Source organism: Pezoporus flaviventris, unplaced genomic scaffold, assembly GCF_033815535.1.
Source record: "Pezoporus flaviventris isolate CSIRO_AGI_PZ_B2104156 unplaced genomic scaffold, CSIRO_AGI_Pfla_v1 ptg000005l, whole genome shotgun sequence".
NCBI lineage: Eukaryota > Metazoa > Chordata > Aves > Psittaciformes > Psittacidae > Pezoporus > Pezoporus flaviventris.
The window spans coordinates 9,927,694-9,948,058 of NW_026892553.1; the positions used below are offsets into that span (position 1 = coordinate 9,927,694).

Sequence of the window (20,365 nt, forward strand, 5' to 3'; positions counted from 1 at the left end):
GGTAATGTGCTTTTCATCTCATAACTAAATGAATTTGTTGTGCAAATAATATTAACCAGCCTTCCGGAGAATTAACCGCAATGTGTCTCAAAGGCTTTATGGTAAAGCAAGATCAGAGTGGTCTCAAGGTGACTTTGGGAGAGAGACCTTAAAGCAGGGAACTGCTAAAGGAGGTCTTTCTCCTGATCTTAGAAACATCAACATATGTCATGTTCTCACTAGAATCAGAACTACAACAGTAACTTGGCAAGGTTTGCCCTCAGTAATTAGGCATAAATAGAATATATGGGCATCTCTACTATAACCTTTTAAACCAGTAACTGAATATTCATTTCTTGATTCCTTCCAGCTGCCTTCTTCTAACATCAGAGAGGGCTCTGCAAGCAGAGATTAGCAGGTAGCTCAAAAGTAGCCCGGGCTTCTTAGGGAACATGAAGAACAAAGAGAATTTGTACGTGGGGTGTGCATGGATGAAGGGAAGCTTTTCCAGAGTTACACCATTTGCAGTGACACTGAAAATAATAACCTCTTGCAGATTTGCAGGCCAAAGTGTGGCTTAACCATGTGGCACAATTTACAGGGTAAACAAACTTTCAGTAAGAGCTAACTGCATCAGAAAACTTATTTAGCATGCACAGAAGGCACTGTTAAATTATTTCAGTGCCATAATTCAAAATGCCAAGGAAAATTCTCTTGTATTACAGCCAGTGTGAGATTGGATCTGTAGCCAAGTACATCAATGTAAATGTTCAGCTGTCTGGGGAAATACAAGTCTTACAGTGTTACTTAGGGGAAAATGTGCACAGACATGGTGGAGCCCCTTATGAAACAATCCTCATTTTGTTAAACAATAGGATCAAATTTTCAATCAGGTTATCAAGCATATTGCATTCTTCAAGCTTGCCAAGCAAAGAGAAGTATCAGCATGAAGACGGATATATTTTTATAGAATTAATGATGTATGAAATCTGGAAGTGGAAACATAAATTTTCATTTTATCCTGTAATTTTTCTTTTTACATTATAAGTGAAAGGAAATGCTTGGACATATTTTCAGTTATTCATATCTGTTTATCTTAGAGTGATTATCAGAGCAAACAGTGTCAGGCATTGTGTTTGGATCTGCGCCTGAAAAATAGTGCTTGCAGGAGCAAGGATTACTCGCATGAGTCAATGTTTTCAGGATTGTGCTTGGTACTTGATTTCTGTCATGCATATTCAATGCTTTATAAATCATCCAGATTCAGAAATTATTTCTGTATTTTATTCATTTATTCTATTTTTATTAATTTTATTCTTGCTTGGTTTTGCCTCCTCTATTTATATTCATTTTAGTACTGCTTGGATTAATCTGGTTTTACATTTTTAGATGGCTCAACAAAATGTGCATTTAAGGACAGAAGTGAACTGCCTTACAAAAGATTCATTTCCCTTCCAAAATTTGTCAGATCTATGGGATAGGTGTAGATTCTTGATGCAGGATTTTTCAACTACAGAAGTGGCTTTAAAAACTGATCAGAAATTTAGTGCAGTGAAAATGAAGCTCACCTTCCCCAGGAATGGGATTTGATTGATCAGCCCTGATGTACCCTGTGTACTAGGCATGGTCCAGCAGTATATTGCAGAAAGGTGCAGTGCCTTTGTATCATTGAAAACCCGAGTCAGTGTTCTCATGCACACGTTAAGTTCCTAGTGCTTGAGCAGTTTCTCTGCAACTGACCTCTGCTCTTTGTTCACCACGCACCGCCAGCAGGCCAGTCCAGAAGACTTGCATCCCCACTTGGAATCCCACTGCATACCCATGAAAATCTCTCTTTAAGTCAAGTGCTAAGCTTCAGGCATTCTTTAACACTCTGACATATGACAAATTTCACTTTTCTGCATATGAACAAACACTGTTTCTGAAGCTAAAGCTCCCATTCTTTTTAGCCTAACATAGCACTGAGACTTTCGGCTTTTCAGATCCACCTTTACTTGTGAAGGGTGGATAAAGTTGACTCATTTTGTGGAGGAAGACTGGAAAACCACTGCCATCCTCCTGAGGTCCTGCCACAGGACTGTGCCAGGGTGGCAAGAAGGAGGAGGCAGGGTTCCTTCTGTGTGCATTACGCTTGGTATTGGTGGGGTAGGACAGCCACTTCCTTCATTGACCCCGGTCAGCTGCCATCCAGCCTTACCCCATAGCAGACACTGAACAAGCTTCTTTTCCTTATCACCCCACTGCCCAGCTCTATGCAGTCCTGATACCCATGCCAGAGAGCAACAGAGTTCATCTCAGTCTGTACTGCCACTGTAAAGCACCTTAGGGAGTTGGTGTCATCCTTACAGCTAATGCAAGTCTCTCTCCATGACAATGAACTTTGCAGACAGCAGTTCAGAATTAGAGGCAAATAGTTCAAGTGGCAGAAAGAGCCTCAAAAATGCATCAATATAAAGGTTTTCATGAACAAAAAAGCTGCTTCCACTCCAGAGCAGATATTGAAGCTTAAGATTTACCAGACAATTCATTTCCAATCTGCAGAAACAAAAAGAGCTCTGCTCTTCAGGTACGAGATTAGTCTAAACTAAAACAGTGCACAGAGAAAGATTTGCGAATGTCATGTTGGCACTGACAGCTCATCAAACAGCTCCTTGCAAGACTCACTTTGCTACCAGATTAAAAAAGGAATAGCAGATAATATAATCAATGAATAGAATTAGTGTCCTTACATATGCACTGTAGAACATTGGATAGATGAGCCAGTCCTATGTTATTTGTTCCTCGCTGAACAACTCTTTCTAATATATTTTCTGGTATGATTTTTTAAAGTCACCTTTGCAAGTTGCTGTAGAAATATCAATCATTGTTTAACTGTGTGCTAAGTTCCCATAGCCATTGTGTGTAAATATGCCAACTGAAGGCTTGTTTACCAGAGAAAATACTGGTGCTCTGGCTTGGAGACAGTTTTAATCAAATATGGTTGCAGTAAGCAGGTGTTTTTCATGTGGAATGTATTGGAAATGAGAATGTATCACAGAAATATCTTTTGGATTATATATTGCTCTTGATAAATAGCAGAACCCAAAATTATATCAGCCATTGCAGTTGATCAAAGGAAAAACAGTGAAAGCTTTGTGCAAACCAGCAGAATTTGGCACACTAAAAAAGTGGGGTCCTCATTTTTAGTCAGCAAAAACTTGAACGATGCAAGTTTTCCACTGCTGTTTTTAGAAACTACCAGTCCCTCCCTGTATTTTTTCTGGATCCACACTTTCCTTTGTTCTTGTCTCTTTTCTTTCTCTCTCTTTCCCCCCATCCCCCTTTTTGCTTCAATGATACATCATTTTCAGGCCTTGCCAAACAGAGGTGTGTTGTACTGAGGAGTCATTGAACAGTGAAGGAGACACGATGTAGAGCAGATTGCACTTTTCTAGACAGAAGGTGTAAACAGTGGTATTAGTGTTAAGACAAAAATATCAGCTCACCAGACTGAAACAAAAGATGCTGTCTTTATTCTTTCATTTTTTTTAATTTATTTTGTTTTTTCACTTTTTAAACTGCCTATGACACTTTAACAATATTTTGACCCAATTCTGTTCACATGCTTTTGGATGTGATCTTTGGGAGCAGGGTTAGGCCTTAACGTGGATGTGAATTTACTGGATATGCTACAGTTTTATTCATGCTAAACATAAAGATTGCCATCTATGCTTAAAATATACAGATAAACTTTGGCAGTAGTTTTCTTCCTCCTCTCAAAGTTCTTGTCACAGCTTTAATGAAAGACAAAACGCCTGTCAACAGAGCAGTAGTTATAATGCACTTAGTATTTTAATATTTTAGTTGCCTTGAAGAGATTAATGGATGACTAGATAAAGAAATTATTCTACTGAAAGAATTAATTTTGCTTAATCCTTTTGAAATTAAGAGATGATACGGAGAGGTGAGTAATGAAGTGCACTCTCTGATTGTGAGGTACCTAACAGATAACCACAGGGGTTACTTCTCTCTCACCAGCTGTAATTACACTAATTACTGATACCGTGCCAGGAACACTAAGGCAGTCTGAGTGTGACAACAGAAAATAGAGTGTTTCTTAGCAAACCATCTTTCTCCATCGGCTGGGCCAGAAGGAGGCTGACCATGTTACGAGGCTGATGTGTGTCTTCTGCTGCAGGAGGGAAGGGACCGGGTACCTCTTCTGCTCATAAGTTTCTTTTGCGGCAAAGACATGAAACTTGACTAAAGTTCTTTCTAAGGGGAGGCGTTTTCAGGCCGGAGGCTTAGGACTTGATCTATACTTTTAGCAAATCAGTCTTATTTGGGTCACTGAAACTACTGAAATTAGTAGAAGTTACTCCTGTGAGTAAGAGTTTGCCAGACTGACCTCACCATTGATGAAAATGTAATGAAAGAAAATGGTGGATGAGGAGAAGGAAAAATTAATAAACTGTATTTAAGTATGTATAAAATCACTGGACAAGTGGCCCTGACTATTAAGGTAAATGGTGCTTGTAAATTCCATTTAATCTTCTGAGATTTTCTTTTACTGTAACTCTTACAGTATCTCAGAGGAAATATTTTAAAGATGATTTGCAGATTTCAGCAAAAGCATGAATATCAGGTTTCAAGATTTATTGATGGGATGTTTTAAAACAAAAGATCTTCCTCCTTTTTTTTGTTTTTCCTCGGAATTACTCTACCATTTATTTTCATTTCCCCAGTTTTTTTGTCCACTGTATTATGAAGTTCTCTGGGGAAATCTATTGTTAGATGTTTTCACACACATAGGTCCCCTTCTTCCCCCTTGATAAATGATAAAATTGTGCTCCAGTGTGTGCAGCACATTCTCGAAATACATCTGAATTCCATTATACAGTTTGTCATCTGCATGATGCCTTTTGAGTTACCACTCTCGGAGAAGTCTTATATGCTGCAGAGAAATGCACTACGAAAATGAAAAACAAGTTCAGTATAAAATCCATAGGGTAAACCAGCATAGATTGTATTGAACTGATGCCCTTATTTCCATGAAAGTTCAGGGGTAGAAAAGGTTGCATCTCAGTCTAGTCAGTATTTGCATGGGCAGTGTTCCCTCCATGTAGGTTTTGCTGCAAACAAGAATGTAACAAGGGCTCTGTAGCTCAGGATGGTAATGTGGTACTTTTCTCACCTCGAAGACATTTATTTGATTCCTGCCTCTTCTGGATTTAAGTCTTATTAAGTATCACAAGTGAAATTTGCTAAAACAGTCTAAGCTCTCTCTTTTAATATCAAACAGAATAACTAGTTGTAGCACAGGCTACTTCAATCTAAATCACACAAACCTCTTTTTAAAATTGTCCTTTTGTATCAGTGGAAGGTTGAAGCAGGAGGGAATTTTTCACTTGGAGAGCACCCACATCCTCTATTTGCTTCCCATACCAACCACTGATTCTCCCTGTCAGCACTTTGCTGTGTCTTTTGTGTCTCTAGGCACAGTTTCATTCTTAACTTCAGACACTTAAGCAGTACATCCTACCCTGCTAATGGGACAGAAGCATGGTTTGCCCACTGAGGTCTCAAAGACAGTGTTGCCACATTTACAAAAATAAATTGGCTATATATTTTCAGAAGCAGGAATCTCATAAATAAGTTCCCATTTTACCAGAGACAAACCTGGCAAGAAAAGAGTGGCATTTCTGTGTGGTTAATGCCGTTGCCTGTCCTCCTTCCTGTAGAAGCAACACTTGTGTTTGTTGTGATCTGACCCAGATGGGATATGCATTTTGTGCAAATGTGATTTGACATGGGTGAATTAATTTTCTGGGCAGCTCAGGATTAGGGAATTGCCCAGTATTCCCTTTGCTGTCTGCTTGCAACCCCCTCTTCCCTTTTTTCCATCTTTCTCATTCCCACAAGGAGGTTTTTTTTTACATTTGAGAGGAGCTCCAGTGCAGTGATGAACTGATCCCAGAGCAAATTAGAAATGCAGAACCTCATCCTAGTTAGGCTTCCTTTTGAGCACCTTCTCCTTGATGAAGCTTGATGAACCTGTAACATGTTATTGTAATCACAGTGTACTCCCATCACACCCCTACAGACCAGGGCAGGAAAAAAAAAAAAAACCATGGCATTTTCAGAAGTCTACTGGCAATTTGGACATTATTGACTTCTAGAAAGCTTTTAAATATGCTGTACATGAAACAAAAAAAAAAGGATGATGAGCTGTGAAAATACTTGTTTAAGAAGATCAGAATATTCTACAAAAGTAGCTGAAATTGAGTTATGATAGCGCTTTTTCAGGGAGGAGATTATCTCTCATCTCCTCACTTGCTCATTCAGAGGATCCCAAGCGAACAGGTCTGGTGTGCGCAAAACACGTGCTGAACTCAACAGTGCAGTTGGGGTACAAATCCAATTTAGCGTGCAAGCAGCTGAGCTTGGTGACACCCCAGTAAGTTGAGGTTCTGCTGCCTTTGCTCCACTGATGGGTAGGAAAACCTATTTCAGTGCCTCCAAAAGTCTCAGCAAGCCCAGGTCATCTTGCTCTGCAGCTTTGGCCTCTCACTATTCATGACTTCTCTGAAGTCTGTGCCTAGACTTACATTTTAACTGAGTAACTTGTACTGTAACAACTGTTGATTGGAGGGTATAAGACAGAGTCTATCCTACTACGAAACAGTTGTCCGTGGTGGGACTAGCATAATCTTTTGACACTGTCTGCTAAGAGGACAGATACAGGGAGGTTTCTGATTATGTTTAAACTGGTTTATTATCATGGCATCATTTTTTAATTTTTTTTTTCTCTTTGAAAATATGTGAAGAGTCAAATAGAGAATATAAAAATTTGGCTTGCTATGCCAAAATCATAATAAATTGTTACAAAAATAGCTCATTTCGATCCATCTCATTGTCTTCTGAGGCCTGGTACAAGTTAAAGGCTCCTAAAAATAATATTTTGCTGTTATTATTTCTAGTGAGACTTTTACAGAACTCGTCCTAATAAAGCCCCCATTCAGCTGTTTGTCTAGTTAAATTTGTAATGTAGGAACAATCTGCTTTGGGAGCCTATTCATCCCTGAAGGAAGTGGGTATTGTAGTCAGTCAACAAGATTGCCCCTGCTTACACCACAGATAAATGTGTTGCTTTGTCTTGACATTTCTGCTTTGCAATAATTTCACATTCCAAATTATAAACCTCTGAAAATTGTAGATTGTAATAAATGTGCTGACACAACTTCAACGGTTAGGGTAAATGGCATTGCTCTAATAATGAAATAAAAAATCCTGCTTAATCCCATTCTTTCCCTAAAGTGGTGTTTTGCATTAGCCATGGATGAAAAGACAAACAAGTACATGTATATTCAATAATAATGTCAGCTGAGTCAGAGAAGAATAGGAAATAAAATGAATTCATAGCACCTCTGGAGATAGCTTTCTGATGCAGGCAGTTTTCTCTTTGGTTTGCCCTCATTGACAGTATTCATTGTAAGTTTAACGTTATTAATAGCTGGCCTGATCGTCATAACAAATATACTGTGTTCTGCAGTCTGGGTGTTTCTGAGGTTAACAGTTACAGAGAGCAGAACAAATCAAATGCATATTTACAGGGATCTCTCACTCAAGAGGGCCTAATTTCACGATCAAACCCTCCAGACAGTGTTTGGAATAGCTGTAGATACAGAGTTCCTGTGTCTCAGGGCTGTGAAGCTGAAATGGGTTACCTCTCTAGGTATGACAGTGAAATAGTCACCTTGGATTAAGGTTGCTGGCAATCTTAAAAGCCCATATTGGGCTTTGAGTGTGATCAGATGCCACTTGCTTATAAATGAGAGTTAATAGAAACATTAAACAGTACAAGCTACTGTGCCCCATGTCTTCAGAATATTAAGCACATTTTAAAATTGTGGAAGACCATCTAGTCTTCTGCTGTCTGTAAAATATTACCTCTTCTAAGCAATATCCTCTAGGAGCAGGTTATTTGAACCCTTCAACATTCTACTTTCATTTGCAAATACAATGGATTTTTAATTTATTCCCTCACTTCACTGGCTACCATATATTTATTGTTGATACCATACTAGTTTCTCTTCAATTATTCCATCTGCCAGGAGAGTGTGATGCATTTTAGAAGCTATGTGGTTTAGTTGTTTAACCTTTGAGTTTTGTAACTGAATGGGGTGACATATTCTTCATTTAGCAGAACAGGCTAAGAAGAGTTATATACTCCAAGTGATAAGCTTGGAACTGCTAAAGAAATACGAAAATCCAATTTTTTTCCTCTCTCTAGTCATCTGAACATCCATTAGTCTCTTGAAGGAACTCATAAATCCTGCAAATTTAGTTTATCTGAAACCAACTCTAACAGTTGTCCTTCCTACTAATCATGTTTTATATCCATTTTATATTTTTCAATATTCAATAAATATGTCTTGTGCTTACTGTACTTGTTAGAAAGTGTCTGCAGTATAGCCTGTATGAGGATAGTTATTAATCAGCCATTTCAGATGGCTGTTTGGTTAGTTTAGTAAGTGTATCCATTTATCTTTTTTATGTTTTCTTCTTTGTTCTTTCCATTTATCCAATATGGGATTTTCTTTGTCCTGTTTCGTTTATTTCTACCAGGATATGTCAAAAAGGAATTTAACATGTAACAAATGAGAAAAAAAAAAAAGCCCAGTAGCTGGAAAGGAAGAAAAAAAACCCACCACCCTTTGGGCTTCATTCATGAAAAGATCCTTTATATTATGTCCTCTTAGATCTGCATTAAAAAATAATAATAGAACGCATTATCTGGCAGCACTGCTTTAAAGCATTGGATAATTTACACATTAAAGTGAGATGTAGGTTTAAAAGTAGGAGTGTAGGATTGAATTAGAGTTAAGAGGCAGAATGATATAGTCCTGTATGAAGATGGTCTCAGTTTCCTGGGGGTATTGTCCTTCTGGTATGTAATGAGACTTGCAGATAACAGTCTGGGACTGTGGATAGATCAAGGTACAGCAAGATACTGAGAATAGCACAGCAAGTAATGACACTGGGGAAACAAATGAATGTGTCTGCTAGATAAACAACACTGAAAGTTCCTGTTCATCACCAGAGTCCAGGCCTCTAAAAATTAATATTTCATGGAAAATTCTGCACTGGGTTTGCATGGCAAGGGTTTGGAAGCAGGGAGGGATGCGAGGGTTGACCCTGAGAGGGACCTGTGCTGGAGCAGGGGAAGAGTATGAGGAGTCCTCTCCTGGGGAGGAGGGAGCAGCAGAGAACATGTGTGATGAACTGACCACAAGTCCATTCCCCATCTCCCTCCTTCACTTGGGAGGGAGAGGTGGAGAATTCAGGAGTAAAGTTCAGCCCAGGTAGAAGGGAGGGGTGGGGGGAAGGTGTTTTAGGATTTGGTTTTGTTTCTCATTACCCTACTCTGATGTGATTGGTAATAGATTAAACTAAGTTCCTCAAGTCAAGCCTGTTTTGCCTGTGACATTAACTGGTGAAGGATCTCTCCCCATCCTTACCTCAACCCACGAGCCCTTAGTCGTATTTCCCATTCCCTGTTCAGCTGAGGAGGGGAGTGACAGAGCAGCTTTGATGGACACCTGGCATCCAGCCAGGGTCAACCCACCACAAATTCTTACTTTTAGAAGATTCTTTACCCATGCCGCAGTTCTTACTTTTATGGGTTCACATATTACAGGGAGGCACCTGCCATTTATCAAGACATTAATGACTAGTAGTTATGTGTCCAGATACTTTGTAACCACTGAGCTGCCCGACAACAGAGGTCACAGAAAGACGGATGACTTACAAACCAGTTTAAAGACCTCCTTGCACTTTCTCATTTTAAGAGCATCAGCAGGGCTTCAAACCTTTTGATATTTCCACGTCTGGATTATTGTCCCCTCTTTAAAATTCCTTGTACCAGGAGGCTTCCATGATTTACTGGTAGTCTTCAAACAGAAAAAAAACCTTCCTAACAGAACATCCATTGATTGCTACAGTTATTTAAAGGCTAACAATAAAAAATCATAGACTTCAGTCTCCATCAAGGCAGAAAGGAAACAGTAATTGCAATTTGCGAGCCTCCTGCCGTGGGTAAAGGAGCTCGGGCTGGGAGAAAGGAAGCTCAGCGATTTTAGTGGCTGTCACAGTGGATCTGGGTGAGATGTGCCAATTCATCCGTACGTTATCGTGTGATAAGAGAATCTGTCAAGGTGAAAAGATGGGTGTGAGGTAGGAGTGTACCCAAAGGAATATCTGCTCTGAGGAAGACCACCAGATAAAAGCATGAATGTATGAGAAGCTATATGGGAGTGTATTTGGTGGCTACTAGTCATGTCTCTCTGGGTAGACAGACCTCAAAAGAGGTGTTTTCTGCCAAAATGTAACAGCAGATAATATGGTTTCTTACCCCATATGTTTTACCATACCCAAGTCTCAGAATGAAAAAAAAGTAGTAATACGAGTTTTGTGCCAAAGGAAAGGAAGGTGGTACTGGGAGAGCCACATCTTGTAAGAGTTTTCTTCCCCTTTAACCAAGGGCAGGGAACAGTCATGTGAGATTTCCTTGTACTTAAATAAAAATGGGGATATGAATTAGCAGATTCCTAGCTTGGAAGACATTTGCTCTGCCTTCAGGTATCAACAATTGTGAGGTCCCATCAGACCTCACACAAGATCCTCCTTTTCTTGCTATTTTCCACACCATTCTCATTTTGATAAGATAGGAATTGGTACCACTCTCCAAGAAGATCAGTGATGCCCTAGATCAAGAATGAGACATGGACTTTTTCTCAGGTTTTTCAACAGTCTCAGAGCTGAATTTCACTTCCACCTTCTGATTTAGAAATATACGTAGGTGTATATGGTAATCACTGTGAGACAAGGTACAAATAGAAGAGGACATGAAAGAGGAGCTGCCAAACTTTATGATGGATGAGCCTCAAAGTCATTTGTTCTCACCTAGCATCACACAGGACTAATACATACATGAACTATTCAGTTTAATTGCAACAGATCTGATTTTGCTCTTCTGGAATTGAAAGGGAATTTTTCCTCTGATTTGCTGAAGGGTAGACTCAGCCCATTGTATATGAAGTTAATTCAGTAAATGTAATTCTGTATTGCTTACTGTCTTTTCAGAATGCTTGAGGATGATCTGAAACTCAGCAGTGATGAAGATGACAATGAACAGGTAAATACATCTGTATAAATGCATAGACCATATAATCTGACAAAGTTGTTTCATCAGTTGAATGTGATTGTATGTTGGTTTACTGTATTTAATCAAAAGCATTTCTTATGCAGCAGAATCATTAACTTAAATCTTGCTTGCACATAGAACCTATGTGGAAGGAAACTTATTCTCAAATAAGAGTGCATTTTGTCAGTTTTGCTGAATTAACTTTGTGAAGTAGATTAAATTAAACCAAAACATAACTTCCTAGCCTTGGAATTAAAACCCACACATGGCATCACCCAGGAACAGCTAACGTGCTCTGCATTTGTGTCCCTCATTGTACCAAGCTGTCTCTGGAACAGCCTTCACTTGTTTTGCATTCGATTTCTGAAATTGATTACCTGTTTGGAAATGGGTATAAAATGACCACATCAGACCACCAGCACAACTGCAGAGTTGGTTTGCACTGTACAGTTGCACCTGAGAAGACTGGGTCTGTAAGTTTTATTCCAAGCAGATGAGTAAAGGACTGGGAGTCCATAGTCAGTAATCCAGTGATTCCCATTTGTGAGAGGGGAAAATCCTCTGTGGAGCTGTAAATCAGTACTGAAACTCTCTCAAGCTATTTGGGATGTTAATGAAGAATCATTTTCAGATATCTTGCTCATATCATTCTCTATTCTTCCTACTTTATAAATATTTATGGATAATGCTTGGAAATAAGGCTGGTGAAATTCATATTATCAACATTCCTACCAGAAAAAAAAAAAAAAAAAAAAAAAATTTTGGGTTAAATTCCTCTTTCATGTTACTTTATATATGCAGTAGGCTCAAATGTTTAAACATCTGCAATGGAGAGGAAGATAATGCTATAATTCTGCATAAGATCATCTGCTCATCCTGGGAAATGTTAATTATAAGTCGATCTTTCTTTCTTATTTATTTTTAAACCACTTAAATGTTCTCCTTCAAACCACCTAATCCGCTCTTTAGGGTCATGCCAGGAAAGATTTACCTTCTGGTGTCAGTTGACCCCTTAGTCATACAGTCAGTATTTTTTAGCACCAAGTTAGACTTGTGCTGTCTTCTGAATCTGAAAGATCAAAAGCCTGTTCTTGTGCAATGTGATGTATAAACATGGTGGCCTGTGAAACCAGCAGATTTCCTCATGTATTGGTAACTTGGCCAAATAGTCCTGTAAAATGACGTTGTGATAATGAGATGCCCAAAATACAGAAATGGAGATATATTACCATTCCACTGGCTGTGCCTTCAAGCTTTAGCAGCTTCTGCCATACCTCTTTAAGGAGTATTAGAAATGGCAAAAAAAGGCTGATCAGGCACATAAACATCAGCAAAGTGCGTGCAGTGGTTTCTGACTGTATATTCTCCAAAAGGTATATAAAATATTCATTCAAGGGTGACTGATCAAGGCAATTAGAAAATATGAACTTTACAATCTTTATTGTTCAGCTGTGCAGCCCAAGGTTAGAAAAATACTTTTTTGGTTTTAACATGAAGATTTTTCAGCCAAATGACCATTGTAATTCAGCTGTACATACATGTGCATTCTGATGGGGAGAGAAAAAAATTAGACCTCTCAGCTCAAAACCATTCTAACAGTTTATGCAACATTTCTATGAGGAAAATGGATTCTATGGAATCATTGTCCTGATAATATTTCTGACTTTTTTTACTTTAGGCTTGAAGCCAGTGTGAAGCATGAACACTAGCATTTGCACATTTTTATTAGTAAAAACATAGTATGTAAAAATAAATTGTCTTATCTTTATTTCTACTTGTATTTCAGGGAAATTTAAATTCTTTGAGAACAGTGGTCAGTAGGGAGCCCTAGGATTTGTTCTTCAAGAGTTGCTAGGAACCTTTCAGTCTCTACACAGCAGGGGCAGTAGTGACACTAATCCATAAATGCACCTTGATCTCAACTTTTAGTGAATGTCTATAGTGTCGAGAGAGTTTGATCTATCAGCCTGTCTTCTGAGAGTACCAGTAGTCCATTTATCATGGTGGAAGACTGTTAGAAGCTTGTCTGCAAGAAACAAAGCTCTTCTGTCTTACCCTTTCCCTCCTATGAATGAGCGCACTTATTTCTGCATTTATTTAGGGGTTTATGGACCTTGTGCTCTTTCAGGTGTTAAACTTTTCCCTCCTTTTCTCCCTGAGGAGAAACCCAACGCACAATAGCTACAGTGGGTCATGCCAGTTGAGAAGCTGAGCCTACTTTCTGGATAGGATGAGAACTACCAGGTTGAAGTTAGTGGAAGATACTTATTCTATAGATATCATTAGCAACGCTATTACTAAACATGCTGCCCGCTTTTGGTATTCATTTTTCAAACAGGATTTTGAATAGCAGGAAATTGTTCCTAAGAGGTACAAAAATGATGTGGAGAAGCCTCCTTAATGTAACTGTTAGGTCTTTTTTGGTTCAGGCACACATGATGATGGCCTAGCAACATATATCACCAAGAAAAAGCTTCTTTGAAGGGAGGCTCTACACTTTAATTCCACCCTAGAGGGCTTGTGAAGCTTCAACGAGTGAGAGCTGACTAGAAATCCAAACTACTAGTGCCAAGCTGCTGCAAATTGCATGGAAACCCTGTATCCCTCTCCTTTCAGACTTCTGGCAGCTGTGGGCTTGATGCAGAAGTTGTCAAGTGAGTTTCATTGGGCTCTGACAGGCAGGAAGTCCAGTGAGATGTTCATTGCAGACTTAGATCTGTAAAGCTTTGGACCATATTGATCATTGCAATAGAGCATGAGGCAAGTTACAAGTCTCTCCACCCCAGCTGCAAACTCCTGTCGTCACATTTTGGGCCTCACTTAGAGAGATCACAGTTGCCACCTACACATAAACACCCCCCACAGCATCTTCAGCACAGACACCTCGGAGCTGGCCGTATGACATGTTCTTTGTCCCACAGACAAAATGCTGATTCTTATGTCTCATTGAGGGTGATTTGGGATTAAAGACACACAGAAAACGACAGGTTAGATCTAGAATCAATTTTCATTTACAGCTGAGAAGCAGTTATTGATGCTGTACTCACAGTTCAATATAAGATCTAAAGATATAGACCTTGTTTTTCTCTTTCAATATAAGCAGCATAATCAGTGTCAAATGTTTTTACACAGAAAATTGTATTGACAGTTTTATTAAAATTGCTGTCTTTAAAGTTTTAAGTTATCCACAATTTGACCAACTTGAATGGTTTTTAATATGCACACTGACCAACCCAATAGATTTTATGTCACATATTTATAATACTAGTACACATCTGTGTAATGTATTATTTGAGAGATAGCGTAACATTTAAGCATTGCCTGAATTGTAAACTCCTGTAGTATTGTCACTGAGAGGAATGTTGGCATTTAGAAGTCCTGGTGCCCAATATTTTTAGGTTGGCTATGAGAGATGTAGTCAAGGCAGATGACAGACATGTGGTTAGTAAAACTATTAGATGACAAGGCATTTCAGAGATGCTAATGTTAATACTTTTCTGTGAGGAAGGATGGAGCTTTTAGATGGCTTTATTATTCTGTTAAAAAATACATCAAAAATTAGGAAGAGTGGTGAAGATTTTTAATTAATAGCCCATTTCAGCTGAAGGAGTTTAGATAAAACACAGGTTAGTACTTTTGTTCTTTAAAGCACCTCTGTATAATTCAAATTAGCTTTGAGCTCAAAGGCATCCAAATGACTTGTGCCTGGATGCAGTATTTTAAGTAGCTGTAGTGTACCCAATTTTCTTCAACCAGCTCCTCTTTGTTCTTCTGCCTAAGGAATAGTCCTGTTAACCTTTGAAATACATGCTTAATTTAAAGCACATTGCTAGCATTCTGTGTGTTTTTGAACCAAAGAAACTTTGATACTAGTTACAGACGTACTCCATTTTCAGTATTTTATGTATAAAGTGTTTCTGGCAGAACAAATCAGTAAGGTGTTTTTCCTATCTACTTGATTTTTTTTTCCTCTTTCACTTAATGATTGCCACTTTGTTGCCAGTTCTCTGATAACCACACAAACAGAAGACATGCACATAATCCCTGGCCCTGCTTTATCATTTGTATTTTACACAAACAGAATTATTCCTTTTTTGCTAGGTTATTATTAGGTAATTACATACAAAATGTTTCACTTTGTAGCTCAGCCTAAAAAGGTGATCAGCCATAGGCTGAGCTTTGAATTCTTACAATGCATACTGAGCTTTCAAAGCTTTTCTTCAAGTTAATATTTTTTTTAAGTTTATGGAATTCTAAGACACAGTATGGCTTCATCGTATCGTGGAAACACTTTTTAAAGTGGAACAGTGACCACTTTTCTTCTAACAATAGGTATCCTTTCCTGTTGTAATTTTTCCCATTTTTAGCTGGATCCTGAACATGCTGTTTACCTCCCCAAGGTTTCTCTACATTTCCATTTATTTTGTTATCAGCAGAAAGGCTGAAGAACAGCTCTTCAGTAATGACATCAATACTGCACACACAGGGAGAGAGGTCATCTTGTCAAAGCTATAGAAAAAAACAGATGGATTAGGATGAAACTAGGTGCAAAATAACTTTGATAGAGTCTTTTAATGTAAACAGTTTATCTGTCATTGGGTTGCATTGAAATCCCAGTGTGATGCAGCATCAGTTGTAGCCACAGCAGTGTGTGCTTTGATAAAGAACCCACAGCCTAGTGTTTAAGATCTATAATCATGTTTTATAATTGTAAGGGAATGTTTTCATTAAGCCATTAATGAAAACAGAAGCTATTCTCCAACCTTGTCAGTCTGTAACCATGAAAAATCCTTTCATGACGATGTCTCTTCTTGCTACCTCAGTCCGTTTTAGTTTATATTCAAATTATTTTGTTCTGCACAACACTAGTTGAAACAACCATACATCATCAACTGTATCATCAACTGTGTAAAATGAATAGTCAAGCTTCCCTTAGACAAATTTTTGGTAATAAGATATTTGATGGCTGACATGTCTAAGGTCATCATTCACATGGTAATGACATAGGTTCATATCATATATTTGTTTATTATCAGCAGAAGCTTTCAGTAACCACTCTGAGATCTGCAGTTATGAGGAAAAAACATGCCACACCACTGAAATACACAATGTTATCAAAAGTTTTTAACCTGTTCAAATTCACAGAATCTTATGTAATTGTTTCTGCACGTGTTGTTATCGTGGAGATCATCCATCAGTGAGGAACAACCCTCAGGACACATGGTTGCACAGTACTACAGATTGACAATGTGATACGTTTGCCCGCGCAGGTTGCAGTCATGCTCTTACCTGGGTGCTGGGACAGGGGCTGCCCAAACCAGCACAGGAACCAGAGGAGCCTCATCCCTCCCACTGACTTGCCTTTCCCATGGTTCCCCGTGTGCACTGCTAGTTCAGTGTACCAAAAATCCTCCTTCCCAGTAGAGAAAATAATACACAAAAAGAAAATACTAGTAGGTAGGCAGCCTTAACAAAGGGAGAATGAAATGCCTTAGTTGAAAAGATGGGTAAATACACCTGCAGGAAGTCCTCTCCTCACTTTGTCACAAGTAAGCAGGCACGTCATAGCCCCTCAGCACTCTCTTCAGCAGGTGCTTCTCTTGGGTTTAGTTTTTCATGCCACCAGCCTGAAGCAGGCAGGCTCTCAGCCATGCCGTAAGACATCATTCACCTAAAGGAGGAGCTCTAAAAAAACCTCAATGCCTCCATTACTAATTAAACAGAGGTGGAAAGGCCAGTTGCTCCTCAGTACAGCCATAAGGACCAGACACTGGAGTCCTGCCAGCCTTTTTGGAGTGGGAGGGAGGAGAAAGATGCAGCTTTCAGTCCACAGGATGGGTCATGTGCATGCTTGTGCATACATTGTTTTTTTGTAAAGGAGTCTTTATTATAAGCATGGAGGAAAAATATATTTCCCCAGGGCCTCTTGCTATGTATGCCACTAATGCAAAAGCTCTATATTGTTTTGGCAAGAAGCAGAGGCAGCAGCAGGTGAGATAATTGATTGACGCCCACATTGTTGTTAAGAGAAAAGCCAGACTTCACCGTCCTGTCCTATGAAAATAAATCTGAAGTCTGGTATCTGTGGGCCATCTTACTGCTCAACATTCACTAACCTGACCACATAGGAAACATTTATCTCCTTTTTCTCCTCAAAAGCAGAGTGTGACTTTTATCATGAATGCCTTGTGAAGCATTTTGGTAAAGAAAGTGTCTGGCTTTTTTACACTGGCCATCTGCAGTGTCACTCTTTTGTAAATGCCCAAGGAACCGTCTGTGAGCTGCAAAATCTAAATTCTTGGGAGTTTTTTACACCAGTACAAGGAGGGATTCGTAGGTGGCCAGAACAAGCATATAGTAGGTGATGAAAAGGGCATGATAAATCCAGTAATTAGCTTCTGTCAGCCAGAATAAGGTGAGAAGAAGTGAAAGTAGATCTCCCCTGGAGGTATTCCAGAAGGAGAACAGTAATGAGAACTAAACACCTTCATTTTTCTTACTATGAATTCATCTGCCACTGCAAGGTTTGCTGGGGTTGGAGGTGCTCCATGCTGTGCTGGCAGGATGGATCTTCCCACAGCAGACCTTCTGCCTGCTTGTAGGGACGGGTCAGGACAACAGTCTGACGGTGCAATTGATTTGGACAGGGTGCTCTCACAGAGAGCGTGCCTGCTTTACAAAACTACCAATTTCATGACAGTATTATTAAATTTATTTTTTGGAGATGTGCAATTTAGTAATTGGGTAAGTCATTTGAGCAATGTACTAAACCAGACCAAGGTCAGCAAAGTGTTATTTCATGTGTTTACCTTTGTTACCTCTGCTGCCTGTTTGTAATAGCTTTAACATCCAGTATAAATGTAATGTTCAGTGTAAATTAAAATCCTCAAAGTCTTTAGTCCTGCCCAGGAAATAAATGGGTGGTGTGAACAATAGCAACATCAATTTACATCTTCCCAGCACTGCCACTCCTGGTACTCTTTGACTCTGCCCTTTTGCTTCTCAAGTCTAGGGAACTATTCATTGATTTAGAGTAGGGAACAGACTTAGGAGAGGACTTAGACTCCCGAAGGAATGAGATAAAGGCCTTTGCCACAAAGGAAAATCTAAGGGCATAAACTGCAAATGAGCAGGGGTACAAGGGGCTGTTTCTGAGATGTCTGCCTATTCTCCTTTCCATTTTTAAAACAGAAAGTTATAACTCTTGTGATCGTTGCAAAAGTAACAATTGGACATTGCACACTAAAAGAGTCCCTCATTATAAGACCTCAAAAAATGTCAGCACTGTTCAGGTAAGTTTCAGGGATGGAGATACAAAGGATTACTCTTCTTCAGTTAGAACTAGGAAACTAGAAATACAGAGGTTGTGGAGAAGTTTAGAGAAGAATTTCTGTTTCTCTTAGAAGTGTTTACTAAACTTTTCCCTATTTCTTTTGCCTCCTTAAGATTTTAATCATGTGATTAACATGTTGAAATGTGGGTATGGAGTAAATGAAACAATTAATGGATTTTTTTTAATTTCTTTATTTGCCATCTGGAGGGTTGAACCAAGGACAAATTTTAGAAAAATCATCCATCAGTAAATAAGACAACAAATAATGAGGTTTATTCCTAAGTAGATATTTTATATTTCCACAATAAGATTATCATCCTAGGTCATTTGTAATGAATTTGTGCCAAATTATTTGCTAGGAAATTATTTTTCAAACCAGAATTCCGGTTTGATTTTTCTTTTTTTCTTAAACTTAGACCACTCAGTACAATTTTCCCAACTTTTTCTGTCACCACGGCTGATATATTTGTTTTCCAAATAAAACAATTCTGAAAAATCAGGCCTAGCTCTAGCCAGGAGTTGTTTTCTCTCCCATAGAACTCTGCAATGACCAAGTCAATTGGTATTGTCAGAGCATTTGAATCTACTAAACTTCATGAGACATTGATTAGCATTTGTAAAGCAACTTGACAATGTTTTGTAAGACTACAAAAATAGAACCCGTAGAATTTGTAATGTCATATTACAATTTCTCCTTTGTTGGATGAAGGCGTCAAAATTAGTACAATTAGGAACTTCTCAACTAAAGCATTTTTTTAAAGATTCCAGCATATATCAAAACAACTGGAGGAGAAGGGCACTGTTCTGAGCCTCTTCTGTCAGAAAGTCCTAAATAGGCATACATGTTATGTGACTTGTCTTTGAAACAAGTCTGTTCACTGACAGAATGTCGTAACAGTTTGTATTGTAAAGTTCACCAAAGACACTGAGTAAGCTAAAGCCTGTGCAACAAAAGTGACAATATTCATAGTACCCACACGAGCTAATTTAGATCCAGCTCAGGTATGTCTACACAAGCAACAAGCACTCCTTGGAGTGTAGTACACATTCAGTGTGTGGCGCTCTTATCTCCATTTCTTTAAGAAACATGGAATACTCCTTCGGGAATGGGAAGTGGCCACGTTTTTCTTGCACATTTCCTTGGTTTGATTGGCCTGAGGAAAACGTAGGGATTTGGGAAAAAATGCTGGCAGAAGCCCAAATATATCTCTTGTTGCTCAATTAACAGTTCTTTTACATCAAGGATGAAGGTGACTCCTAACCCACAGGCAAACTGGTTTAGGTTTGGTTGCTTAAACTCTGTTTTTCCTTTTAGCCAGCCTCCATCGCACCAATTGAAATTAAATTTCCAGTATTTCAAGTATTCTTGAGCAGCTCTCTGTGAAGCCATGAAAGCTACTGCATTGTTCAAAGCAGTGATGAGAAGCTCTCTCTGGTTTATACACAGTGAGAGTTCAATGAACTATTCTGATTTGTAGATAACACATTTGGTAACTTGATATTTCAAAAAATGGATCTTAGCTGATCCATCCCACATGTTCGGGTTCTGAAAGAAAAATGCTTATTTTTTAAAAATACAATATGATGAGGAGAGAATATTCTCCACTGGTTTTGGTCCTAGATACAGTAACATTGGACTTGTCCTTGAGGTGAGACTCACGTGGAATATCACACACAGGATCTCAAATACAAGGTTGCCAACTTCGTGTCAAAGGCAATTAGCAAGAAAGAAATACAATCTCCTCTGTTGACATCAGGGGACAGGAGAGGAGAGTGTAACGCACGAAGTAAAGAAGGGGAAAAAAGAAACATAACACACATTCATGAATGGATTATCACATTCTAATCCTTGAGCACTTCTGTTTGGG

The 20,365-nt window shown here is 38.8% G+C and overlaps 1 protein-coding gene across 4 annotated transcripts in view; it reads left to right on the forward strand.

Moving 5' to 3' along the window:
- Positions 1-20,365, forward strand: part of AFF2 (ALF transcription elongation factor 2) — a 364,050-nt gene that overhangs the window by 262,650 nt on the left and 81,035 nt on the right. For all 4 annotated transcript variants that reach the window (XM_061445966.1, XM_061445969.1, XM_061445967.1 and 1 more), the window contains one exon: positions 11,104-11,155. In XM_061445966.1, the coding sequence (XP_061301950.1) occupies positions 11,104-11,155 (52 nt within the window). The remainder of the gene's footprint in view (positions 1-11,103; positions 11,156-20,365) is intronic.